Below are 27,374 nucleotides of genomic sequence, written 5' to 3' on the forward strand. Positions count from 1 at the left end.
GCCAAGGAATGGTAGACCTGACCCTGAGCGGCTAGTTGGCATTTGCTGCTTATGTCTGTAGCGGTGAACTTCATGGTCTGGGTGCCCTGCACCTCCTCAGGACTCAGTGTCATTGACTAGCTCTTGGCTCTAGGTCACCATGAGACCATCCTGCCTTCCTGCCAGCCCTGACCAGGCTCTAAAGCCCACTTGCCCCTTTCTGGGTGGGGTCTTAAAACAGATGACCTGTGTGTTCTGTACCGCATCTTCTGGGTCCTCCATGCACAACGGCACAAAGTCGGTGTGACAGGGAAACATGGCCCACACTGGTTCTCTGCTCAGGTAAATCGAGACCTCTGGCTATGTCTCCAAATGAACTTCAGAGGAGTTGGAGGAAGCAAAGTCAGCGAGTATCTAGACAGTTGCAAATGTGCTCAGGGCTCATACAGGTATTTAGAGAACTGTGTCCTTAGGTGTCCACAGCAGCTGTATGTGTGATTCTGCAACTTACGTTGCATTACTTTGATAAAAAAAAAAAAATCAGGGCATGGTGGCACACACGTTTGGTCCCAGCACTTGGGAGGCAGAGGCAAGAGGCTCTCCATGAATTCAAGACCAGCCTAGTTTACAGAGTGAGTTTCAGGACAGTCAAGGCTACACAGAGAAACCATGTCCCAAAAAACAAACAAAATAACAAAAAACAACCAAACAAATAACAACAGAACCCCGGGATTTTATCTAAATGAAATTATAGTGGTATCATGAGGTGTATTGTTTAGACTTAGGCATGTGAGAGCCGTGCATATGACGACAACTCAAGCAGCAAGCTCCCTGCCTCTTACTTGGAACTCACTAGAAATGTCTTCAGGAAGGCAAACCAGGTTCCAGAGGTGGTTTCGGTGATATTAGTTGTACTGAGAGTTTCTGACTCCCTGCCAGATTCCAAGGGAATCATCCTGTCCCGTGTCCTCTTAATTTTCTGTGTCTCTATCCAGCCCCTGTCATCACAGAGACACAGCTCCCCTTTTTTCTCTCAGATGGCCCCTTAGGCCAATGAAGGCCACACAGTTCAGGAGGTCTGAGGAGGTAAGCTAGACTGGAAACAATACTCAGTGGTCAGTTTCCATAAACCACCTAGTCCCCCAGCCTCAGAGTGGACAGTTCTGGAGGGGTATGTACCCTGAGGACTTGAGCCCTAGGTGCCCACCACAATATCAACTCATCTATTCCTGTGCCCCCGGCAGCTCCTCTCTTATCTAAACCCCCATTGTCCTCGCCTCACTCTTGCTTTCTGGGTCCTAAGTAAGTGACCTGCACCCAAGTCTAGCCTGTGTTTCACGATCTAGATTTGCTCAAACGTTTGCAGGCCTGTGGTACCCTGGGATTTATGGCGACCCCAGTAAGCTAAAGCCAGGCCCTCCCCTCTGGAATCTTGGGAAGCATATCCACCTATCCCTCCTGGCACGCTGCCTCTCCAGGTACTAGAGCAAGAGCTAGAGGACATTGGGAAAATTATTTTCTTTCTGTGGATGCTCTGCATTGCTGCCTGTGTTTTGTGAAGAGACCAGAGGGCCTCCTCACCCACGGTGAAAGCCACCAGCCCTGTGCCATCCCCCTGTGGAGGCTTCTGGTCACATGTAGCTATTGAATCAACTTGTATCCTCTTTGCTGTTGTTCTCCTTCTTCCTTTTTTTTTTTTCTATTTTCTTTTCTTTTTGGAGACAGTCTCACTATGTAGCCCTAACTGGCTTGGAACTCACTATGTAGAACAGGCTGCCCTTGAACACTTAGATTTCCCTGCCTCTGCTGGGATTAAAGGCACACGCCGCTGCCACATCTGACTGGCACGTGTTCTTAAGGAACTGAATTTTTATTTATTCAAAACTTAAATTAAAATTTAGATATTGCTTCTCAATGCAGTTACTAGGTAAGTTTTAAGTATATTTGACCCACTTAGGCATGTGAGTCTACTTTTCCAACTAGAAATGTTAGAAAACATAACTCAGATTGAATTTTTTCTTTTCTTTTATATAGTTACATCATTTCCTTCTTGCACTTTCTCCATACTAGTCCTCCCGTATAAACCTCTTACTCTCTTTCAAATTCATGGCCTCTTTTTTTTATTAATTGTTCTTATGTGCATATATCCTAGATACATAAATCAGAATGAGAATTTATTTGTTGTTTGTTTTTTGAGACAGGGTTTCTTTGTAGCTCTGGCTGTTCTGGAACTCTATGCAGACCAGGCTGTCCTCGGACTCACAGAGATCCTCCTCCTTCCTCTGTCTATACTGAGTGCTGGGATTAAAGGTGAGTGCCACCACTGCCTGAGTTGGTGCCACTTTTATTGGACAGTTTCTTTTAGACAATACTCCTCTGCGGCTTTCATGTGGAAATCTGCAATGTTTTGTTTTTTGTTTTTTTGTTTTTCGAGACAGGGTTTCTCTGTGGTTTTGGAGCCTGTCCTGGAACTAGCTCTTGTAGGAAATCTGCAATGTTGAAAGGTAAAATTCAATGTGTGTTTCCTATTGAGAAACAGTACCTCCAGACCAGATGCATCATCTCTGTCTCTCTGAGAGGATGGCAGACTGTTCTTCTCTTCTGTGGCTTCAATATGGAAGAAAGACTATTAGGACGAGGTTTTCAGTGAACCTCGTTTCAGATAACCACTCAACTGTATTTGCTGAGGTGCTTTGCAAAGGTGGAGCACAGGTTGGTCTCAAATTCAGTCTTGTCCCAATCCATCGGGCACTGGGATTATCCTTGTATGCCACCAGGCCTGGCAGATTTGGATTTAAACAGGGCCAAGGATCAGTACTTCCAGCATTAGGAGTGTCCCCTTAACTGGCGGGAAGCCAAATGATTTTAGGAGTGTCCCCTTAACTGGCGGGAAGCCAAATGATTGGTTATAAGGTGGCCACTTGACTCAATGGGATCCTAGCGGTACTTACAGCCTTCTGAAACAGCAAAGCCAGAGCCCTGCTGGTAGGAGTCATGGCTAACCTTTGTCCCATTTCTCAGGTCATGAAAGGCCAGGTTAGAAGGGATAAAAGAACCCTCGGAGAAGGCTTCCTGGAGATTTACTCAGTTCTCCCTGGGGTTCTAACCTGAGAAACGCCCATATCCTTAGAGTCCATTCCACCTGGGGTCCTGGTACCTGGGAAGGAAAACCGCTTACCTAGTACACAGTCATGGCTCCATACAGAGAAATTCGTGGAGCAGGTTTGTGTTTATAGCTTAAGGAGAAAGAACTAGATGCATTTATCCATTTTTTTTTTCACACTAGAAAAAAACTGATGAGTAGCTTTCTTGTTCAGTACAGTGGGGCCGTTTCCAGCACCACCCCACAGCTGTGCTTTGGGTTCAGCAAATTTGCGGCTGGTCTGGGAAAGGATCGCCGTTTATAACATTGTTTCTATGGGAGACACATTCCAAGATCCAAACAATGAGTTTAGAAGAGAATATCTGGCTTCCAGGCAGACGGGATGCGCTGGTTGGCATGGCACATTGGGTTTGGCCTCCCTTTCTTTAACTGTTAGGTTATCTTTCCCTTCCTCTTTGGCTTGGGGATCCACTGCAAGGTCGGGGATGTATAGACAGAATTTTGGTGGGAGGTTATAGAATCCGCAGCTGGGTGCTTCCTATTATGCACTAGGTTCTCCAGAGGTCTAAAGATGGAGAAGAGGAGGAGGCGGGGGATGGACAAAGAAACTTGACTTCCTTCACATTACTGTCACGTCTGCCGGCCTGTGAAGTCGAAGGGGCCCACTTACCCTTTAGCGCTCCAGCCCTTTTGGTAAGGAGGCCGGGTGTTAGAAAAGAAACAGCACCCTACCCCGCTAACTGCACATCCTCTGCTAGGAAATCTGCATTCTCTAGGCGGGCTGCTCCCTGGAACTGTCACTGTGCCAGGCGAGCCTTAGGGTCTGGGCCAAATCTCCTCGCTGCTTGCAGAGGGCAGGCTCAATGGGGTGAGAGGAGCCACCTTATCCTCTTCACCCTGGCTTCCCGCCCCCTCCTCATCCACTCCAACCCGTCCGGAAGAAACAAGGGCAGCCAGCGCGAGCTGGGGGAGCGGGGAGCTGGGGGGGGGGGCGAGAAGTCACAGCATTGTCTGTCTTGTTGGGAGGGGAGAAGCTCCGCCCCCTAGAGGGAGAGGGAAAGGAGGGAAGAAAGGCGAGAGAAGAGGGGTGGGTAGAGGAGAGCTACAAGGGTGACGGGTGGGTTGGCCAGGGATCGGCAGATAAAGGCAGAGCTCGGGGAGGCGGGGCGGAGGGGCCAGGAGGGCGGGGCGCCCGCCCCCAGCCGCGCTGTCGCCGCCCAGCCCGGCCCCAGCAAGCCGGTCTCGCGGATCGCTGGCCAAGCACTCTGGAGCACCCCCCACCCCCGCAGCGGCGCCCCCACTTTCCAACCCCTGCGGCGCGCGGATGCAGCTGGTCCGGGACGCAGGCAAGACACAGGGCGCGGGGCGCGAGGAGCCGGGTACTGGAGCGGGATGCAAACGCAAGGTGCGGGCGCCGGTGGTCCTGCCCCCACCTCCCACTACCCATCCCAAAGTTTTCCCACAGAGGCCTTTGGCCCGGCCCCTGAGTCTCTCTTGCCCCCGGCTCGCCAACCGTCCCCCTGAGCCACAAGGTGCTGTCCCATGAGTAGTGCAGGCGGGCGCCCTAGCCCACTCGTTTTCCCCGGGTAGAAAGTTGTGGCTTAGAGTTCATCCTGCCGCTCTAACCCCTTGAGGTTTTTCCAGCGGTGGACCCCTGATGCAATGGCAGGGAAGTGTCCCCCTCCCCGAACTCCCTAGCGAAGTGAAGCGGGATAGCAGGTGCAGGCCTGGGTAGCTTAGGGGAGGTTCGGACTGTAGTGCGCCCCCTGGCTCCCGGGGCGGGGGTCGTGTCGTTGGTCCAGACCAGGACGAGCCCAGCCCGCCTTGGCCTTCAGAGTTTCAGGGCACGCAGTGCTTAGGCGCACTTCCCGCTACCGAGTTTCGTGACCCCTTCTGAGGTCGCTGGAGGCCGGGCTAGGCAGGTGCTTTCAAAAGGCGGCCCGGCCACTTGAGCATCTACAGTGCTTACTCTGTACCCGGCTCTACCCGGAGAGCGTGCTGGAGACAGCGGAGTGGTGGTGTCCGGACAGGGACAGCTCTGGACCGGCCACAGCACCCCTGTGCTTCAGTGGCAAGCTCAGCGCCAGGCTTCACAACGCTGCTCTCGCTTTAGTCCCAAGCGTCCAGAAACCAGGGAGTTAGAAACACTTCGCCCTGAGAGCAGAGGCAAGGGTTACGGTAAGCGCCCCCCCCCCCCCCCCACCCCGAGGAAGATTCCTGCGTGAGGAAGCGGTGGACAAATGATAACTAGTCAGAGCGGGCTCTGTCCCTGCGGTATTGATCCTGGGGGGGGGGGGGGGGAGGGAAGAGAAAGAAAAAGAATTAGAATCACAGTTCACAGTTCTTATAAACAGCCTTCAGATTCAGCCAGGGGATTTTTGAAGAGCACATGAACGAGGAGTCTGAGGTTAATTTGTCATACTTCCAATCCGCATTTGTTAAGGGGAAACTTTTCTACAGGTGGTCTGAGGGTTAAAGAAACCAAGCTATACTGAGTTTGAGAAGAATGCCCCCCTTCCCTCCCTTGTCCCCTTCCTCCCTTGCTTTCTGTCCTAGGGGACTAACTGTGGTGTCTTCCTGAGCGGTGCCCATTTGAGCTCAGAGGCCCTAGAGTAGGGCTGTCGAGTGTGGACAGTTTTCTCCTTTGGGCAAAAACCAGATTCTTGGGACCTGCTACCGTCTAGTGGGTCTCAGGAAGATAGAGAGGAACATGTAATGATGGCTGAGCTTGGAGAGATGACCTTAGTCTGCAAATAAGCATGCTTCTTGCCCTGTAGAAACTGTGGGAAATCCACCTGGCCACCGAGGGATATGGACTGGTAGCCTGTGCTGGGGGTTATGGGAAGCCACACCCATTCCTTCGTTGCCAAATAGAAGAGTGGGGGGGGCAACAAAATATGGGGTTCCAATGCAAATGATGAGGGAGTAGCCTTCAGAAACCCAGCTGGAAGACCAGAGGATCCAAGATCCCACACCCACATCTGTGGGGTGGACCAGGTTGGTCAGCGCATGCTCTGAACTTGCACCTGTGTTTTCTGCAGCCAGCATTATTCTGACTTTGCCCAGGGTGATGGCCCAGAGCGCCTGACCTCCACAGCACACCTCCCTCCATCTCAGTGTGACTTCTCTTTAGAGGTGCCTGCTTTGTTTCTGTTTTGTGGTATTTTAGGGGGAGGGCAGTAGATGCCACACCTTGTTTTCAGTTTTCTTCCTCATTCTGATGTTTGGGTTCATCTGCAGCGTCTCAGAGGCCCCCTGATTTCTCTTTGACTTCTTTGCTGATGCTTCAGAGCCAGGCTCCTTGTCTGGCACTGTGTACAAGTTACTTAGGGATGGCTAAAGATCCTGGCTAGAGGTGCCAAGGGTCGGTACTTTGACTTCTCTACTTCTCATTTGGGCTGGACTCTGGAACTAGCCTGAAAGGAGACCGGCTGTCCAATCACAAAAGAACCTGAGCTGATTGCTGCCTTTAGTCCTCTTTGGGATTCTTAGGCAGGAAGTGTCCTCCCAGCTTGGGGGAGATGGCAGTGGATAGTGCAGAGTGTGGCTGCCAGAGTCCTAAGGAAAGGCCGAGAGGGACTGGGGTGGGGGTGGGGGATTCCTAAGAACAGCCTTAGGGCCTGCCCAAGCTTTCTCTCCTCTCCTCTGGTGAAAAACTGCTCAAGTCTTGTCGTGTACTTGGAATGAAAGATGTCCTGCCTCTGGTCTCAAGTCTTAGCTGCTGAGAGCTGCCTTAGCTGTGTTTACAATGCCAAGGCAGCATCCTTCCTGCCGCTTCCTACTACGGATGTCCTGACGTCCTTCACAGTGCGCTCCATTTATTTACCCCAATGACACACTGTCACCTATAAACACCTCCCTGCCTCCCAGAAGTTTTATTTTGTTTCTTTCTTTTGTGTTGTATTTTGTTTCTCTCTGTAGCACTGGCTGTCCTGGAAACTCACTGTGTAGACCAGGGTGGCCTTGAACTCACTGACATCCTCCTACCTCTGTCTCCCAAGTGCTGGGACTAAAGGCTAAAGTCATGTGCCACCACTGCCCAGCTAACTCCTAGAAGAATCTTTTAAAGTCCTCAAGGCAGGGTGAGCTCCCCACTTAAGCCTGTGACTGCTAGTTTGCATATCCACAGAGGACATGGCTGTGGTCTTAGTGGATGGAGCAGTAGGTACAATAAACATGGACATGCTTAGGTTCCACCCAGTGGGCCACTGCTGGTCATCCCTGGATAAAGACACCAGCGCCTATAAGCACAGCTCAATGCAGCTGCTCAGGCTAGTAGTGTGGGCTGCTGGGAATGCCTGCTCAAGCCAACTGTGGCTACACCAGAGAGTGAAGGCCGTTTGGCTGACTCTAACGACTTCCAGGTTCCCTCTCCCACACTGAACAACTGACAGAAAGATACCCTGTGCTTTCTTTGGCTGTGTCAACCCAAAGTGATTGACAGAACAGACAGAGTCCATCACTGTGTGGTTTTACCAGTGGTTGGCACTCAGCCGAGTTGGCTTAGTTAACTGCTCCGTTTTATGGGTATAATGGGTTGGGAGTTTGTCTTCCTTCCTGTCACCTTTTAGCTGTAGGGTATAGGCCATGTGGATCTGGTCAGTGTCCTCCTTTTGTGTCCTTGGCTGGTTTGTCCTCCCACCAGTGACTGATGGGAGAAGCTATAGAAATGACCTCAGTTTTCTCACTCTGATGGGACTACCTTGGGACGTGCCCTGTGCTGTCTCTAGGGTTCCTTCTTGGGACACTTTCCAACTGCTCACATTCTCTCTCTCTCTCTCTCTCTCTCTCTCACTTATTTTTATTCTGTGAGTACCTGCATGTATGGATTGTACCATGTGACGCTTGGTGCCCACAGAGGTCAGATAAGGGCATTGGATTTCCTGGGACTGGGGTTACACATGGTTGTGAATTTCCATGTAGACGGTAGAAATCGAACCTGGCCTAGACAGCAGCCAGTGCTCTTAACCACTGGGCTGTCCATCGCTCTATTTCTGCCTTCTTGTCTCACATACCCATGCCCCTGGCACTTGAACTTGAATTCTTGTCTCTGCTTCTGGGGGAAATCTACTTAAAACAGACTTTGGTTTTAGTTTTAAATTCATTTAAAGCCTTGTGATCCTCAACCATAAGATGGAAATTCTAGTAACTATCCCCTAGTGATATTCTGAAGACAGTAAACTGTCACCTACCTGGCACACAGCAAGCATTCGGGAAAACGTTTTCTAGTTCTTTGATTCATAAGCAGGAGGCTGTGCTGGATCTGAGAGCGTTGTGATGGTGGAGCATGGGGAACTAGGGTTAGAAAGAGAAGCTATTCGGTGAGAAAATGGAGGTCCGCAGCTTGGACATAGCTCGGTTGTGACCAGTAATACACTGTAGTGGCTAGTTGTCTGAAGTGGGGCATGGGAAAGCCTTGCTTTGGGCACTCACCTGTTTCAGCAGTGTAAATAGTCTTGTTATGGCTGGCTTTTAGCCATCAGCGTGGTGCCATTGAACACTAAGTTGGCAAGACACGAGTTGTGTGAACCCTTTGGCCACAGCTGAGCTGGGATATACCCCAGTGATCTCACATTCAATCTTCTTACACACAGAGAAGGGAGGATCATGACTGTCCTGGGTGTCCAAAATTCGCTCTGACTTGTTTGAGTCACCATGAGAGACAGCTCTAGGGCCCTATGATGGTTACTGAGACATTGCCAAGTCTTTCTGGGCCTCACTTCCTCATCTCAAAGGCAAGGGATTAGGTGGTTTCATGTGTTCCTTCTTGCCCCTGGTTCCTTTAGGAAGGGTCTATTGCATTTTAAGAAAATGTTTAAACGTCTACTCAAGACCAAAGTCTTGAGCAACAAAATGCTTTGCAAAAGCATTTGTATATCCTCGTGGACGTGCATCCCTGGGCACCCTCAAGGGGTGTTAGGGTCTCCTGCTGGATCAGAAGTTCAGTGGACATTGACCCAGGATAACCCTCTCTGCCTTTCATGGCCCATGCAAGATGCAAGGACAGAGAAGGCCTGGGAGGGGAAGTAAGGATGCCTTCTGTGGAAAAGACAGTCTAACTTCCTGAGCACTGTGCAGTTTCTAAGAAGCCAAGTGGAGAGCAGAGTTTCTGTAAGACAATTTTTTTTTACATCCTTGAAGTAGCTTACTCTTTTCTGCTCACCAGACAGTCTTCCAATGGGAGGGAGCCCCTGACTGAGCATGCCACCAAGGATATAATTGAACAAGTGCTTGGGGACATCCCTTGAGTCATTGTTTACGATGCCTACAATCCCGAGTTAGTTAATTATGGTATGGAATATCATGTGGCTTCAAAAGTAAGGGTTACGGATGTGCATCTGTAAACATGGACAGATGCTATGTATTTCTAAGAAGGAAGCTACTAAGAAGGGTACCACTTTTGTGAAACATTCCCTTTAGATTTATGTCTGCAAGGATGGACAGCAATGCACTGATGGCAGGTCTCTCTACATGGCAGGATTTGGGGAGCTCTTGATTTCCAATCTTCTTTTTTCTATGTGTAATAACTTTACATTATAGTGCCCTATTTGAAACCATAAAAATTATCCCTTTGATGGTTTTTATGTGTAAATTTACTGTCAGCAAATCCATGTGTAATCTTGTAGGACCATTGCCACTAAATATTTCATAATATTTGTCACTCTAAACAGGTGCTGTACCCCTTCAATAGTCATTCCTACTCCCTGCTCTCCCCGTCCCTGATTATTTACAAATTGTCTTTATGAATTTGCCTATTCTAGGTAACCCCTATGTAAATGGGATCATTCAATATTTGTCCTTTTATGGCTACTAAACTTCCTGCTTATCCCTATTTTAAAAAATACAAGCAAAATATGTATGCTGTTTGTATAATAGTGAGGGAAGCCCTGGGAGAGAGGTGTGGTGTTTGGTGTCTCTGGTTCCTTTCATGCAGGGCCACAGGGCGCTGGCCTTTCTCCCTGACCTGGGACAGGTGTCACACTCCCACCTCCATCTCAGCCTAGAAGGGTGGAGGTAGATGATTGGAGCTGAGGTGTACAGCCCTGCTGGCTGGGAGCTGACCATAGCTGGATTTGATGGTTGCTAGCTGCTGTGTCTCAGACCCCTACTGCTGAACCATCTCACCGCAGGATCATCTGTGTGGGTGGTGATTTGGGAAGGTGGATCAGTCAGTAGCTGTCGTCTGGTGAGTGAGATTCACTGTTGGGGTTGTTGAGACCAGCTTCATTAAGTATGGACTCCCGGCTTTTCTATTTTAAGCATTTGTGTGTGTGTCCCAAACCCTGTGGCTTACCTGGACTTGCTGAATGCCCTTCATGGAGACCATGAGTATGCCTGTTGATGCTTTGATCACAACATGGCCTGGGGCACAAGGGGACTCTAGTTGGTGGGGTCCACGAAGCTTCAGGTATTCTGAGGAATTAAGTAATAGCTGAAAGTATGGGTCCCCTCTTTACGAAGTCCTGTGCAGGATGACCTTGACCATGGGGCCATTCGGGTGAGAATCGCTGTACTGCGCCCGGGAGGGACTGCTGTGGTATGGGGGCAGGTCCAGCAAACGTGTGTGTACTTTGAACTGGAGCTGAGGTGAAGGTAGACAGGAGGATGTGGTGCCCAGGGCTGGGAAGCCAGGTCTTGTGGCTCTATTCAGGTACTGCAGGGTCACTGAATGGGTCAGGATGCTTTTCTAGGAGGCCATGTTCTAGGATGAAAGCCTTGAGATTCTTGCTAAGGGAGGTCTTCTTGGGTCCGTGAGCCTTCAGTGTATTGACCAAAGGTGGGTCTGGGAAGCTTCGTAGGAAGTCTCTGTATCTGGTTCTGCCTTTTCATCTGCCTGGTGGGAGACTGCCCTTTAGATCCCAGGCACGGAGGACTGTGAAGCCGATTCTATACAAACTGCCACTGAGGATTTTGAAGAGTCTCTGTGTCTCATGGTGCTGATTTTCCTTGTAGGGCTGGTCCACCCATGATGGGGCAGGCAGAGCAGGTGTGACTGTGCTGCTGTGGAGGATTTCCCACGGGATGCTGTGGAAACCCCAGAGATCAGCTGTATGACCTGAGTTTTCCTGTGTTCATGGTTGGTCATTATGTTTAAGAGGTGGCTAAAGTACCCTGTTAGGGCTGACTGCCTGGAGGCCTTTTCCTCTAGTCCAGGGGACCTGTGGGCTCTGGAGATAAAGGGAGTCAGCCATCCTGGCTTTTGATTTTCAACCCTTTTGACTTTCAAGGTGAGAAGTGGAGGAAACTCCGAGATTTGAGTATACAAAGTTCAGATTCTCAGCTTATAGCACCAAAAAAGGAAACCGTGTGGGGTTCCCTTCAGGAAGGGGATGTGAAGTCAGAGGTGAGTCTCAGTATGGCCAGTGACTTGGAAACCACGCTGTAAACAGGACGCGTGGCCCTCACAGAAACCTATCATGGGAGGAAACCAGAGGCGGCCCTTCCTTACCTGCTGGGGTCAGTTGGTAGGTCTGCTGAGCGGGAGGGCCAGCCTGACAATGGGCAGAGAGGGCCAAACACTGAATCAGAAGGAAGTTCAATTGGCCTTCTAGGGAAGACATCTAAACTACCCTATAAAATAGCCCTTGCTTTTGAGACATGCAGGGCGAGAGTGTCTCCCCTTGTTCACTCCGCTGGGGTCAATGCTGTCTCCCCAGCACCCTCTGACCACTTTGAGGCAAACCAATCCCAGGAAATTTCTGTCATGGTTGAGTTTTAGTTCACAGTGGGGGATGAAATATGTACACTGTGGCAGGGCCCCTCTGCGTGGTGACAGAGGGCCTCCATGGACTTCTGGCTAAGTTCTTCCCTCCTGGGTCTGTATATAATGAAGTGCAGGGGGAGGGGTGAGGACCAGCATTCTAAGACTCTGTTCCTCTTGAGCCAGTCTGAATTCTTTCATCTACCTCGTCTTACAGTGGGTGACACAGCTTCCTTATTCCAAAGTGGTCTTGCCCCTTGGAGGGGACCTGCTGAGCAGAGAGGCCAAGATGCAGGGGCCCTTGCTTCTGTCCTCACCTAGGGCTCAGGCACTGGATCAGACCCTTTTCATCCAATCGCATTCCAATCCAGCTGTTGATTCTTCAGGCATACCTGTGTAGGGAGGTCTCCGTGCTCGAAGGGATGGATAGGACTTAGAGCATTATTGGGGCCTGGCACCCACAGAGGGCGTGGAAGCAGGCACAGGTCTCCCAGACCTCACACTCTGCTCCTCATCTCCAGCTCACGTGATATGCTTTATAGCCAGCCTGCAAGTGTTAAGTACTTCCCTGAGTGCTGTGAGCTGCCATGTAAACTAGCCAGACCAGAGGAGGGGTTGTGGATCCTGATTGGTCGCTACCCAGCTGGTCAGAAGCACAGCTTCCAGCCTGGGTCTTGTGACAGGCATATGAAGGGAGGGCATGGCTTAGGGCATTGAGTTCCTAACCTATGAGACCTGATGCTGCCTCCAAGATAGCTAATGGCAGGACTTAGCTGGTTTAGGGGGCACTAGATGACCAGAACCGATTGCTACTTGCTGGTGGGAGAAATCCCTTTGTCATGGGCTTCTGTATTGAATGTGGTGTGACAAGGGAAAACGCTGACACATAGTACCCTAGACACCCCCCCCCCCATGCATACACGCCACACACAGCTCCCTTACCCTCATTCCACACCCCATAACACTCCACACACTCACACTGCCATGTCTGTCTTTACACACACCCTCTCTTAAACACCTATACCCGTACAGAGTTTCTACTTCCTTCCGTGCCTTTTTTTAGTGTGCACCGTGGCCTTTGTTTCCTCATAAGAGATGAAGGGCCTCTGAGTTTCCTTCTATAAACATCCACCGAGAAGGACAAATCCTTTGGGATGCCCAAGGGATGTCCCTCTGTAAACAGGCTGCTCTCCTGGCCAGGCCAACTGGACTGTCTAGGTGTCTCAGGGTGGCTCCCGTCACTCGCTTGGCCAGCCCCAGCCGGTGTGGAGCAGGAAGCAGGTGCTTGGGGCCGTTGCCTCCGAGTCACTTCCTGAAATCTGCAGTAGCTGTGCTGGGGGAATTCAGACCTGAATGTGCAGGTCAGAGGCCCGGATGTTGTGGATGGAGCTGGGCTTTGCCGCCCCCTCTGGTAGGGGAATCCCAGCCCAGCCCCCTGTGGCAGCTCAGTTCTGCTTCTACCCAGGGGCCCGTGGGAGTGAGGTGGTTTGGATGGGGACCCGGGCCTTTGCTAGTAGTGGAGGCTTATTTCTGAGGGTAGGGGTGAGGTGAGGGACAGAATGTGGGGTTTGTGATGGAGAAAAGTGGTTTATTCTCTGGACAGTTGCTATGACTGAGGATCCATGATTGTGATTGCCAGGCCCGAGGTCCTGGACAAGGATCTCAATGCTCTGCCCTGGGCCTGGCTCTTACGGGTCTGCCTTTCCTCCAGTCGGTTTGCTGGACCACTTCCCTTACCCCAAGACTCCCAGCCTCTGGTGAGTGGTGCCAGATCCAGCCTGCACTGTCTCACTTGCTAAGACCGTCTCAGCTACGTCCTGCACTAGGAAGCCTGGACTCTGTGTGGCCCGAGACAGTCCTCGAACCTTGGACCTTCCATTTCTTCTCTGGGGCTGCTTCTTCTGTGGTGTGTGGGGTCAACACATTTTCCTCATAGTCAGAATCTCGTGTTGTCTCTCCCCACCCCCCCTTCTCACACCCCCATGCAGTCCTTGGTCACTTACTCTCCTGCTTCCCCACTTTAATCTATCTCTCCTAGCACTGCTAAGGCTTCCGGTGTTCTCCTCCTCAGGACTGGATGTGGCCGGAAGATACACGGTTCTTCCCAGTTTGTACCCACCTCAGGTGTAATCATGACTGCCAAGGTCTGAAGGTGCTCTCTCTTAATGACTCACTTTCTAAAATGTTTAAGGAGTGAAAAGAGTAAAGCTTTGTGTGGGACACTTTGACCGCAGTTCAGCTCCAGCCCTCCCTGTGGTGCTGTGTGCCCCCAGGGCGCTCAGGTGCCGTGTGCAAAGGAGGGAAGTACTCAGCCTGGCCAGGAAGTGGGCCCTCCGTTGATCTTTGATCGAGGCATTTAGACGGAGGTGAAGGGTTCGAAACCTGAGTTTGCTCCTACCGAGTTGGTAGCCACTGTGTGGAATCTCCTGACATCTGTAGATCTTGGCAGGGCCTCAGCCCATAGCCCAAGTCTCCTTCCTTGAGTGGTGCAATGGGACTGGGGCTTCCTGTTTGCCAGTAGCCCTTCTTCCTGCCCTGTTAGCAGGGGCCTGAAACACAGAGGGCTTGTTACCATCTCCTCTCTGCCCCGGCTCCTCCACAAAGCTGATTATCTCAAGTGGCCGGACCAGTTAGTCTTTATAGTATGAAGCACTGTGCGATTGCTCTTAGAGAGGGCTGGGGGCACAGAGGAGGGGTAAAGACCAGTCCCCAAAGGGGAAGCTGCGGCCTCTAGCAAGCATTTCCTTTGCATCAGACAAGGGCCCGGGGCAGACTTCCTCCCTTCTAGTTTGCAAGAAGAGGTGTTTGCACCAGCTCCGTGCGTGCATGATCCCTAGAGATGTCCTGTCACCTCCTCTCTCTCTGGAAGCAGAAGTCACAGGGAGGGATGCTAAATACCAGCTCAGTTCTTTTTTAGACGGCACTGCTCCTCCCTGTTTGAAATACATTTGATATTGTTCTGGGTCTACACAGCACTTTATCAGATTTCACAGTGGCTCTTCCCCGGATCTATGCTGGCTTGACCTGGAGAGACTCCCAAAGACGCTGCTAATCATTGGTTTTCATTGTGGCCTGAACATCGTGGTTTTTTGAAACACTCCCCTTCCTGTCCCGTTCCCTGACCCATGGGTGCTGTGCACTGAGTCCTTTCGTGGTTGCTGAGGGGGGGGGGGGTAAGGCAGGGCCAGGTTCCAGCTACACATCCAGGAAGACAGGTTGGGAGAGGAAAACAGCAACAGCCCCCAAAGGGTACTCTCCATCTGCCTCCCTGTAGGCTGTCCCACCAGGGTCCTGCCCTCTGTCCTGGACCTGCTTTTCTCCCCTGGGCCTTTCCAGTGGACAAATAGGAGAGGTAGTCTCTCAGGGCTGGGACAGAGCCAGAGCCAACTTCTGGGCCCCCTGACCACAGGGAGTAAGAAAGTCAGGAAGAAACAGACTAGGATGAGAGGGATCCCACTGTCTTTGGATGGAGCTGTGACCTTTCTCAGCTCCAGGGGCTTCTTTAGGCCTGGCCTTTGCTCTTCTCATGGGAAACTGGGCCTGTGAGTTTCTCAGGCTTGAGCAGCCCCTCACTGACTCTGTGGAGCCTGGTGTGAGAGGCTGGAAATGCCTGTGAGCCAGGCTTGTGGAAAGGAAGAGGGAGACTTCTTAGAAGGTCAGTGATAATGCCATCACTGGCAGGTCTGTCCCCATCCTACCACCTGGCTGCTCAGAGCGCCAGTCCTGCCTTGGATGGGCAGTTGTTTTACTATGGCCAAACCAGGAGTGTTTAATTCCAGACATGGGTTGGTAATGTAACCAGGGCAACAGCCTGGCTGTGCAGCCATAACTGGCTGGGCTCAGTCACCACCCCACTATGTTAAAGAGACCCGCAATGGTAAAAGTCTGCATAACCAAGCAGTCTGCTGTGAGGTCGCCACCGGCTGGGCTCTGGCCCTTGTGGTGGTCATGACTCGAGGGGATCAGAGTGGTTTGCTTTAGGACACATCTCCCACCAATGACTGTCACCCTTTTAGGGTGGCCCATCCTGTGAGATTCTTACTATTCCTAGAATCCACAGTGCTGCAGGTTTCGGCCAACTTATTTCTGTGCCTTCAGCTTTGTCGAGGGCTGAACTAGGTAGTAAGCCTCTCCTTGAGTGACTAGCAGGCTTGTGCAGAGGCTAGAGAGAGTTTGACCCAAACACATCGAAGGCAGAGATGTATCTAGTTACTTAATGACCTCAAGCAAAGAGTGCACATCTTTTAGACAAAGCTGTTTCTAGTGCCTGCCAGGGTGTGGTGGATGCTGCTGGTACCACCTGGACTCCTCTTACTATTACATGATGAGTGTATTGCCCATGTAAGTCTTAACCTGTGAGGTCACTCTTCCTCCCTGGAGGGGGCAGGGCCTTTGGGCTAGTGATAATGCTGGTGTCACGGGGCAACTCCCTGCTGTTCTTCACACCCCAGGGCCCCTGTGGGAGCAGGAAACCACTTGTCTCCAAGGGAATCAGCATTGCTCCTTAGCTCCCTCCCCGCCCAGCCTTGTCATGTGTTTCTCCCGAAGAAGAAGCTACATCTTGGAGAAACCCCAGGTGCAAGAGTTGTCCTCCGAGATTGGGCTCTGCTCTTGGGTAATCCCTCACCCTGAGAGCAGGCTTTCCTTCACAGCTGCAGTTGAGCCCAGACTCAGCATTGCAGGGGTGATCATTCCTGGGAACCAGGGCAGGGGAGGGCTCAGGATGGGTGCAGCTGGCCTGTGAGGGTGAAGAAGGCCTCAGCAGGTGGCTTTTGTGTCACAGTTGTTGAGTGTTGTAAGGAAGAGCAAGCTGAGGGTGAGTGCCTGTCCTCCAGCACTGCCCTGGTTAGAGGTGGTGGGGTTAGCTCAGAAGGTTAGGAGAGTTTGGGCGAGCCTGCCAACGTTTGAAGCCCGTACGAGGGAAATCATGAGTTCAGTGTGGGGCCTGGGTGGCCTGTCCAACAATAGTAACATTTATAAATGTCTTAGCAGACGTGCTCTGTATTTAGGGACGTTCAGTCTTTACCTTAGTTTCTAATGCACTGGCTTAGAAGTCCCGTGTGGATGACATCCCTGTTCACAGAAGGTCAGTAGAGGTAAAGGTTTAGAGTGCCAAGGAGCAGCTTCATGTTAGTAACTGGGTGAAATTTCTGTGCGTGTGTTCGTGTGTGCGCACACACTCTTTCCTCCCTCCTTTCCTTTCCTTTCCTTTCCTTTCCTTTCCTTTCCTTTCCTCCCTCCCTCCCTCCCTCCCTCCCTCCCTCCCTCCCTTCCTTCCTTCCATTTTTCCTTCCTTCCTTCCTTTCTTTTTTTGACACAGGGTCTCTCTGTGAAGCCTAGGTCACCTGGAACTCTCTACATAGACCAGGCTGGCCTTGAACTCAAGGAGATTCCTACCTCTGCCACCCCTGTGCTGGAATTAAAGACGTGCGCCTCTACACCCTGCTTGCCCTTCTTTCTTGTCCCCTTCTCCTCTTTCTCTCCATTCTTCTGTCTCTCTTCTTTCTCCTTCCCTCTCTTTCATCCTTTCTCACTGTGGTAAATCATTGGGAGTTTCTGCCCTGTGCCCAAGATGCCAGCTGATGTGGCCTCTGGTTCCTTTCTTTTTGTCTTTTCTACAAAGACATGGCAACCACCAGTTTGATCTCAAGGCACTGTGGGACATGATGCTCATAAATGATCCCTCCAAGGCACCTAGAGTACAGCAGCCTACAAATTCTAGATAATAACAGGGAAAGCAGGAGGATTACAACCAGCAGCTGCCATGTCCCCTTTTCAAGGGCAGAGAAACTGTGGGTCACCCTTGGAGGGAGTCTCCAATTGAACCCACATTCCAACGCCACCAACCATCTTCCTTTGACCCTCCTCCTGTGAGGAACTTAATTCTAAATTTCCAGGCCACTGTTCGGATCCTCTGGGGCTTGCCCTGAGTTGTGTGTGAACTTAGCTTCATTTTTCTAGCTGGTTGGGAGGAGATGGAGGGTCCTGCAACCCACCTGCAACTACTTCCCATGTCAGTTCGACAACATGGGAGCCTATGGATGTATTCACCTTACACTCCAAGAAGCATAAAAATAAGGAAAAATATGTGAGGAGAAAGCAGGGCAGCCTAATGTGAGTCTATAGGGCAGATATCTTATGCAGATACAGTAGCAGACCATTTCTGGCTCTGCCCGTGGGAAGACTGTCCTGTGGCTAGAAAGAGGTGCTGAGGAATTTCTACAACTGGGGCTGCCAGATGACTTGACTCTATTAATCTGGCAAGTAAAAATGGTCACAAGAGAGATGGAAAATTTTTCAAAGATTTGTCAATAACTTGAATTTTTTTTTAACTTTTTATTTATTTAACTTTATTATGTTCGTTGGTGTGAAGGTGTCAGATCTCATGGAACTGCATTTTCAGACAGTTGTGAGCTGCCATGTGGGTGCTGGGAATCGAACCCGGGTCCTCTGGAAGAGCAGTCAGTGCTCTTAACCGCTGAGCCATCTCTCCAGCCCATAACTTGAATTTTTTAAAGTTTTTTTTATATATATTAAGCACATTAACTGTCACATGCATTGTGACTATTTCCCCCATTTGCCTTTTGACTTTCTATGGGGTTAATTTTTTTTTTTTTTTAAAAAAAACCAGAAGTTGAAAACTTTGATTTTTTTTTTAAGTATTATGTTTCTGGATTTTGAATCTTGACTGGGAAAGGTTTCTTTTTCTCATATCTAGTTTAACACACACATGTCAAAGTCTTTTACCATTTTATTTTTTGACATTGAAACTTCAGTCCCTCTATAATCTTTTGGTGGAAGGCATAAAAGAGAATTCATTTCCCATCTCGGCATCGTCCCTGTCCCAAGGCCAGCCGGCCCTTTAGTGACATTTTTGGCTAGTATGTCTTTTCTCTGTTATTTGGAGATGCTGCTCACATCCCGTGTTCCCAGATATGTTTGGTTCTAATTCTGGATGTGTATTGTCTTGTTGATCTGTCTATTTCGCCTCTAGTATCAAGTAGATTTTAATAACTACACAGACGGCTCCTATTCTCTAATTGGTATTCCCAGGAGGTTTAAGAGGATGTGGTATCAAAAAGGAACTGTCTGAAGAGCAGGGTAGATTGCTTTCAGATGCAAAACAAAATTACTAAATTATAGGTTTTGAGGGAGACAGTGAACAAAGAGAGCTTTACAGAAAATACACTTGGTGAGTTTGAGACTAGTTAAATAAATCTGAAGAAAATAAGGGTTGGAGATTATGGGTGGAAATGATAGGAGGCTTGGTATATGGATGGACAGATGGATGGTGGATAGATGGGAGATAGATGGACAGATGAGCAGATGGGTATATGGGAAGAGGGATGGATGGATGGATGGGAAGCTGATGATGGACAGATGGCCACATGGATGGGAGGAGGGATGGGGAGGAGGGATGGAAGATGGAAGGATGAATAGGAGACAGAAAGATGGGTGAGATGATGGATGGATGGATGAATAGATGGATGATTGGAGATAGATAGATAGATAGATAGATAGGAGGATGATGGGTGGTTGGGAGGATACACAGATGGAGGATGGATGAACGGTATTAGATAGAGGGGATAAGGGTTTCAGAAGAACAATAATGGAAGAAAGAAAGAATTAGGCAAAGAAAAGACTACAATAGCACTTCTGTGTTTGATGTGAGAAAATTGCTAGTGGTCAGTCTCATCCTTTGTAGCGCATCTCCTGCCATATGCGCTACGGTACGGTTTGCGAGTCGGGCAAGGGCCTGGAGATTGAAATACACACAGAGACACACACACACAGAGACACACACACAGACACACACACACAGAGACACACACACACACACAGACACACACACAGAGAGACACACACGCACACACACACAGAGAGAGAGAGAGAGAGAGAGAGAGAGAGAGAGAGAGAGAGAGAGGAATGTTTTCTTTATTATGGTCCAGGGCAGCTTATATAGGGTCTCCTTGACAAATGGCCATGCCCTAACTCTCAGATGCAAGCCCACCAGAAACCACTCCCTTGCCATCAGGAACTCCTGAGGGTCTCGTGCTCAGAGCAGCTGTAAAACAAGTTGTTTGCTTAGAGCAGCTGCAAACATAGGAAAACAAGTTGTTTACTCCGGCAGGCAGAGGGTCACAGGAAATTCAGGGTCTGGGGGTCCATAGTCCTCAACAATTCTTTACCATTAATGTGATTGTCATTGAAACCTGCCTATAGGAGTCTGACCAAAGTCCCCTACTGCTTTCATGTAGTTCCAGCCAGGCTCCAGTGTCTATCCATTCCCTGGGCTGCACCACCAGCTCCTGACTCCACTATCACCGCTCTCTTGGATACCCTGTCCTAAAGGCTGTCAGCACACCGCATCTCCTGTTTCCCCTCTGTCTTCTAGGGGCTCCTCTCCCTCTGCCCACTCTCTTGGCTGGGCTACCTGGAAGCTTGCCCTAACACTCTCCATTCTCACGACATTATCTGTTCCGACTCAGAGGCTCACACTCCCATCTTGTACAAAGGGTTTGGTTGTTGGTTGTTTTTTATTCTTTGAACTCTTTAGGGGGCCTGCCACCCAGCTTCTAAATAAATACACACAGAGTCTTATTCTTTCTTATGAATGCCCGGCCTTAGCTGAGCTTGTTTCTTGCCAGCTTTTCTTACCTTAAATTGTCCATCTATTAGGGGCTGGAGAGATGGCTCAGAGGTTAAGAGCATTGCCTGCTCTTCCAAAGGTCCTGAGTTCAATTCCCAGCAACCACATGGGGGCTCACAACCATCTGTAATGGGGTCTGGTGCCCTCTTCTGGCCATACACACAGACAGAATATTGTATACATAATAAATAAATAAATATTTTAAAAAATTATCTATCTTTTGCCTCTGGGCTTTTACCTTTCTCTATTTCTGTATATCTTTGCTTTCCTTCTTATTCCATGTCTGGCTATATGGTTGGGTGACTGGTTTCTGGCATCCTCCCCTCCTTCCTTTCTTGATCCTCTGTCTCTTCCCAGAATTCTCCTCTTATTTATTCTCTCTGCCTGCCAACACCACCTACCCTTTCTCCTGTCTTGCTATTGGATGTTTAGCTTTTTATTATACCAATCAGGTGTTTTGAGCAGGCAAAGTAGCACAACTTTACAGAGTTAAACAAATGCAACATAAAAGAACACAACATAGTTGATATGGCAGACCTAGTTGACTTCCCAGGGGAGGCTTCACCCTCTCTGAGGAGCGGATGGGGGAAGGGGGAGGAAGCAGGAGGAGAGGAGGAAGGGGGAACTGGGATTGGTATGTAAAAAATAAATAATTTTTTTTAAAACGCCACATATCTTTGCATCATTAAACAGATGTTCCACAGCATAAACAAATGTAACTCGTCTTAAACTAGTATTCTGCAACAGGTGTGCCTCTGCCTGGACCCATCTACCCTGTGCTGTTGGCACTGACACCTTAAGGGGGGGGTCACTGAATCCAGCTGGTCCCCAGGCCCCAACCTAAACTAGATGTCGTGTCCTTCCTTGGGGGCCACCATGGTCTTGCCCCCCCCCCCATGGAACCGTTTACTCCTTCTGTCTACCTGCCCTGCACACTGAGAGCAGGGAACCGTTTGCTTTGCACAGCTAGTCACACGGCCAGTGCTCGTGGAGTGTGAGAACCTGCAAGGGCGCAGGAAGGGGCCTTTTGGGAGATTTGCTAGGTGAGAGTAACTGCTACTTCAGAAGGAAAGAAAAGCTTTTAAAACACTCTTCCTGCCTTATTGTTTTCTTTTTATACAGTATATACTCAGTTTTTGTAGTTAGATTTTGATGGGTTTTTGAAAAAAACCCAAGTTTTAGAACTTAGACCCCACTGTGTGCTTAGGGTCCCCCTGTTGAGGACACAGGTGGGCTATGACTCTTCCTCTGGCTGTGGAAACCTTTTGTTCATTTCTCATAGTTTCTGGAACAAATCACCCCAACTCAGGGCCTTAAAACAACACAGTTTTATTGTCTGACAGTTCTGCGGGTCAGAGGTCTGGCTCAGTTCCCTTGGAATCCAGTTCAAGGTATGATCAGGGCAGGCCCTTTCTGGTTCCACAAGCACAGTGAATTCTGCTTAATGACAGACATGCTAAAGTCTGTTGGGGAAGATGCCTGGTGCCTGTAGTGTCGAGGTGGTAACTGGCAGGAAGGCAGAGCAGGCGCCTGCCGGAGTAAGTACACTGGAGTGGTGGGGACGGGCTAGCACTGGCTGAGCACGTTTCTCTGTAGTCTAAGCTTGTCTGGAACTTGCTATGTAGCCTGGGCTGGCCTCAAACTTGTGACCCTCCTGCTTCAGCCTCCCAAGTGCTGGGATTGCAGACATGTGCCACCATGATCAGTGTTAGACACCTTTGTGATCGTCATGGCTGGGGCAGTGCTACTGGTTTTGAGCAGGAAGAGGCCAGGGAGGCTGGCAAGCATCATCTAAAGCGGAGGGCAGACCCACGACAGAGCATAATTCAGCTGCACGTGTCAGCAGCTGAAGGCTAGACCCACATCAGAGCACAGTCCAGCTGCACATGTCAGTGGGTGAAGGCTAGACCCACAACAGAGCACAGTGCAGCTGCACATGTCAGTGGGTGAAGACTGGTCTAGCATGGACCAGATTTGAATATGTGGTTTCGTATGCTTGGGCGGTGTAGACATGCATATATTTCTGTGAGATGAAACAAACGAGACAGGGTCTCCTAATCCCTTACTTGTTTTCCCAAGCAATGAATCGCCTTTGACTCTGCACTCCAGGGGCACTCACCGAGCTAGGCTGCACTGCTGGGCATGGCTTATTTGGACATTTCAGGTGGTTCCCTGCCCTCGGTCAACTTCAGTAGACTTTGAGAGGTCCCTGCAGGATGAGACTCTGGTCTGTGGGGCAGATGTCCTTTCAAGAGAAGACTCCTTGGCCATCCTTGGACCAATTTTGTTTTCCATATTTTCCTTGGCTGGGGCAGAAGTCCTGCTCTATCCCGTGGTGTTTTTTCTAGGGTGTGAGGGTACAGGGTTAGTATGGCATCTCATCAGCTCTGCTTACTCTGGGCTGCTCCAGCTGTGAATCTGGGCGAAGAGGAGCCATTCCGGCTGGTTTTGTCTCCTTCTGTCTCCTGTTGGCTCTGCCAAGGTCATAGCCTGGCTCTCAACTCTGGCTTCTCCTTTCAATTACAGGCCTCTCCTTCTGATGAGACGAGAAGGGAAGGATGGACTACACGCACCAAACTGCCCTGGTCCCGTGCGGACAGGATAAATACATGTCCAAGTAAGATGTCTTATAGTATTGCTCAGCCATTGCCGGGGCTCTGTGGGTAGACAGAGGCCACCGGGAGAGGAGTTTCATCTGTGTGAGCAGATAGCAGCCAAATGCGGACTAGTGAGAGCGGGAGAGGTAACCAGCAGCTGTAGACGAACACATGCCCCCAGTAACCAGTCAACCCAGCACCTTTGGGAACTTAAACAAGGCTTCCAGAGAGAGGGATTGGCTGTTGGCTGCTTGCTAGGCTCTGAGTGTGTGTACCCCCAAATTCCCTGTGAAATCTGAAGCCTGTGGTGATGGAGTGGGATGTGGGCTTCTGTCAGAGTGGAAACCTTATCTGTGGAATGAATGGACTTAAGAAAAGCCAGAGGGTGTTGGTGCATCCTTCTGCCACGGGAGGAAGCAGGGAGGAGACGTGAAGGACTGGCCCTTGCTGAATGCTAAATCAGCTGTCGCCTTATCTTGACTTCCTCAGCCTCAACTGAGAGATGAAATCCTGTTGTTTTGAGGCTCCCCAGTCTCTAGTATTTTGTCACAGCTGCCATAAATGGACACAAATGCGGCTCATTGCCTCTGCTGTGGTGTTGCCTAGGGAAAGACAAGGCTGCAGTAGTGAGCCATGGACAGCCATGGCTTTGACTAAAATAGGCATGGGCTTGGTGACACACACCTTTAATCCCAGCAATTTGGGAGGCTAAGACAGAAGGATTGCTGGTTCAAAGCTAACCTGGGCTGTGCTGAGTTCAAAGGCGGTTAGGGTAACTTAGTAAAATCCTCTCTCAAAATTAAAAAGAAAAAGGAGCTGGGCATGTAGCCTTGGCTACACTTGCTTAACAACCCAAGCCCATTTCGTTCCATACTATGAGGGAGGAAAAAGGAGAAGGGTCTGGTCCATGGCTTCCTGTACGTTAATGTCTGTGGAACAGGCTTTGTTGATAAAACACCAGAGGTTGAGTAGACAATGATTCCGATCCCCTTGAGATCAAACCCAGGGCCTCAGGTATGAAAGAGGAACACTAAGCTGTCCCCCTGCAAGTCTAACCATATGTCTTTGTGCCCAGCACAGGGATTTTAGCTCTTGGATGCTCCCCACCTTTAAAAATTATTTAGCTTAGCCGGGGCAGTGGTGGCACATGCCTTTAATCCCAGCACTCGGGAGGCAGAGGCAGGCGGATCTCTATGAGTTCGAGGCCAGCCTGGTATACAAGAGCTAGTTCCAGGACCAGAACCAAAAAAGCTACGGAGAAACCCTGTCTCGAAAATTAAAAAAAAAATTATTTAGCTTATCAGACACTAAATATTTGTAGACACTACACTTGGCCATGTAGAGCTGCATGTTATATGAGATCCAGAACATTCTCGAATCTTCACCAAAGGGTTTCCCTGGAGACTTCTAGTGAGCAAGAATTTTGAATAGCACAGCGAGCTTTTGGTTGGGGTTTTGTGGGGTCACATTTTTCTTTAACTCAGTCCAGCTTGCATAGAATGACTCCTTTACTGAGGTTTAACTTGTCTTGAGTCTCAAGGACTCTCCAGTGGGTTTGACTTCCGCTGGGGTCCACAATCTCTATTGGGATCTAAAATCTTCCTACTGGCCTGCTGGGTTTAGAAGGGCTGAGCTCGGTCACCTCTTCCCTGCGAAGCAGGTGGCACACAAGGTAGGCAGCCTCCCAAGCTGTCACCGGGTGTCCCTCATGGAGTGTAAACAGCAGGCACATGTATCAGGAGTAGAAGATTGACAGGATCCTGAAGGTTCCTCAGGCCCATGTCTGTTCAAGGCTCTCCAAGGGTCTGGCTTCTTCCACTTAACGTGGGACACAGGAGCTTCATCCGTGTAGTATGTGGTAGTTTCGTGTATTCATTGCTGTGTTGCTCCATTGCGTGACGATAACTTCCTTTATTTATCTGTTCTGTTTATGGGAATTTGCTAAACAGCAGGGCTTTGTCAGCGAACCCCAATGTCAGGGACAAGCACATCCTCACCCCTTGCAAACCTCATGGCCTGCAGTGGAATGATCCATGGGAGGGTGGAGAATGGAACTCAGGATGGTGCCATCTTTGTGGGCACTGGGTCAAGCCCTTTAGGGACTGAGCCCATGGTTTACTTTCCTTACACATTTAAACATAGTAGAACTTGAGACCTGTGATCTTTACAATAAGAATGGATTCTATTGGCTGATAAACAGAGCTCAGGGTAAGGCCTGGAGAAAGTTCTGTGATGAGCATCAGGATAGGTTCTATTGGTGGAAGATGCCAAGTACATGGGTCCTCTGTCATAGGGATGAGCTCTATTCACTGCAGGATCATGGAATGAACAATACTCAGGATATTGGGGGATTCAGGCCGAGACAATAGAAGAGCAAAGAATCACCAGGTTGATTGCCCACTTTTCACTCTGGTGTTCCGGTGACTAAGCATCATTCATTTCCTTCCATTGAAGAAAACAGACTCTTGTGATCCACAGTCTTGGTTTCCACAGTGCTTTAAGCTGAGCCTCCTACAGTCTTAAGTTATCTCTATCAACTTCCTAAAAGGTCTGAAAGTCTCAGAGCTTTGTGAAAGCCAATAGCAGTCACCCGGTCCTCACTCACAGCAAGCAGTAGAGAAGGAAGGTCCCCAAGAAGCAGGAGAACTCCTGCTGGCACAGATAGGGCATTTGTCTCTGAGTCTGTGACTTATGATTGCTAGCCTGTGGGTTGGGGCAGAATGCTGGAGATGCCAGTCTTTGTCTACAGGCTGACATGATGTTCCAAGCTGTTTCTTAACGTTTATTTTGACCTTGGTCATGGGGAAAGGTGCCGATGGGGTGGTTGGTGCAGAACTCTCCATGCATGTGTGTACATGTGTGTGTGTGTGTGTGTGTGTGTGTGTGTGCGCACCCATGTGTACAAAGACTCAAAGGGCCACTGAGGCCAGTTGAGGGGGTGAGCAGGAGAGGGAATGCCTGCACTGTGATGGCTTCAGCTGGTAATGTAATTCTCCCCCAAGGAACGAACTTCTCCTCCATCTGAAGACCTACAACCTGTATTATGAAGGCCAGAACCTGCAGCTCCGACACCGAGAGGTAAGGTGTCCCTCCTGCCATGGCAAATGACCCCACCGGGACTTAGGATGTCAATGGGTGTCCTTTTACTTCATTTCATATCTGTCTCTATAGACTGTAAAGAATCTGCTTAGAATGACTTGTGCTCAATTGCACTTGGCTGACTAGAACACATTTTCAAGTGATCGGTACCTGGTGATTTAGTTCACAAAGAGAGAGAGAGCCGCTAAGGGAAGCTGTTGGGGAACAGAAAACAAGGCACAGTGGCTTTCCTGTCTCTTAAAAAACTTCGCTTCGAGTCCCAGTATGGGTTAAATTCCACCCTGCTATTAGGCAAAATAAAGGCGCAATGCCAGTCCTGGCCAGCTGGAAACCATATAAACAGCCCTGCCCACACAAAGCCCTTCTCCCTAAGAACACCAGCTGCCCTAACGTTGTTGCATTCCTCTGCCATCTTGTTTTGTCTCGCCCTCCCCACGAGGATGATCCTCTGGCTCAGGTTGGTTGATCACTGAGCAGATGTTGGGGAAGGTGTGCATGGCCCCGCTCTGACACCCGTGAAAGCTTGGGTTCAGAAGGAAGAAAAGAAGCCTGACCCTCGAGGGGGCTAACTGGCAGCTGGGCTGTGAGCATGGGCCCAGCGTGGCTGGCCTGCTTCTATCCTGGGATTACTTTGTGTAGCCGTGAATGCACAGCCTGGCAGACGACTTAAAAAAGAGTGAGGATTTATTTGTGCTCACATTTTCAGAGGGCGTGGTCTACGCATGGTTTCATGTGCCCAGGTAGAACATGCTAGTGGTGGGAACATGTGGTAGGAGAATTTCTTCACCTCATAGCAGGTAGGGAGTGGAGACGAACAGGAAGTTACTTCAGTGACCCACTGCCTTCAGTTAGACCTCCTTCCTAAGGTTCCCACCAGCAATGACCCAAACATTTAGACCATAGCCTGTGGGAACATCTTGTAATCAAAGCAGAAAGACTCTGTAGCTCCTCTCTTGAGATCTCACAGCCTGAATAGGATTGGGGGGGGGGGGGGGCTGCACTTAGGGAGCTTCTACATTGGACTTCTTGTTGGTCAACAACCTTTGAGTATAGCTTTGGAATTCCGGAAGGATTTCTTCACCTCTTGGGAAGTGTTGGGGTATGTTAGACTATGACAAGCACAGGGGAGTTTTGCTTTAAAAACTCAGCCCGGCAGCTGGCAGACACTTGACACCTTTTAAGGCAACAGTCCTGCTTCAGGAGTGTGTTCTGTAAGTAAACTTGGGGAAAGCGTTGAGTCCCCGT

General features: G+C 49.8%; 1 protein-coding gene across 3 annotated transcripts in view; it reads left to right on the top strand.

The window, feature by feature from the left end:
• Positions 1-4,185: 4,185 nt before the first annotated feature.
• Rassf2 (Ras association domain family member 2) overlaps positions 4,186-27,374 on the top strand; it is a 38,966-nt gene continuing 15,777 nt past the window's right edge. Inside the window, exons 1-3 of one of the 3 annotated variants that reach the window (XM_041670568.1) lie at positions 4,186-4,487; positions 22,960-23,050; positions 26,033-26,108. In XM_041670568.1, coding sequence (XP_041526502.1) covers positions 22,992-23,050; positions 26,033-26,108 — 135 coding nt within the window. In that variant the 5' untranslated portion in view covers positions 4,186-4,487; positions 22,960-22,991. Of the gene's footprint in view, positions 4,488-5,065; positions 5,261-22,959; positions 23,051-26,032; positions 26,109-27,374 lie in introns of those variants that run through there. The other 2 variants (XM_041670569.1, XM_041670570.1) reach the window with 2 other exon arrangements.

Source organism: Microtus oregoni, unplaced genomic scaffold, assembly GCF_018167655.1.
Source record: "Microtus oregoni isolate MIOR12 unplaced genomic scaffold, Mior012 000020F_ref0000438, whole genome shotgun sequence".
Lineage (NCBI taxonomy): Eukaryota > Metazoa > Chordata > Mammalia > Rodentia > Cricetidae > Microtus > Microtus oregoni.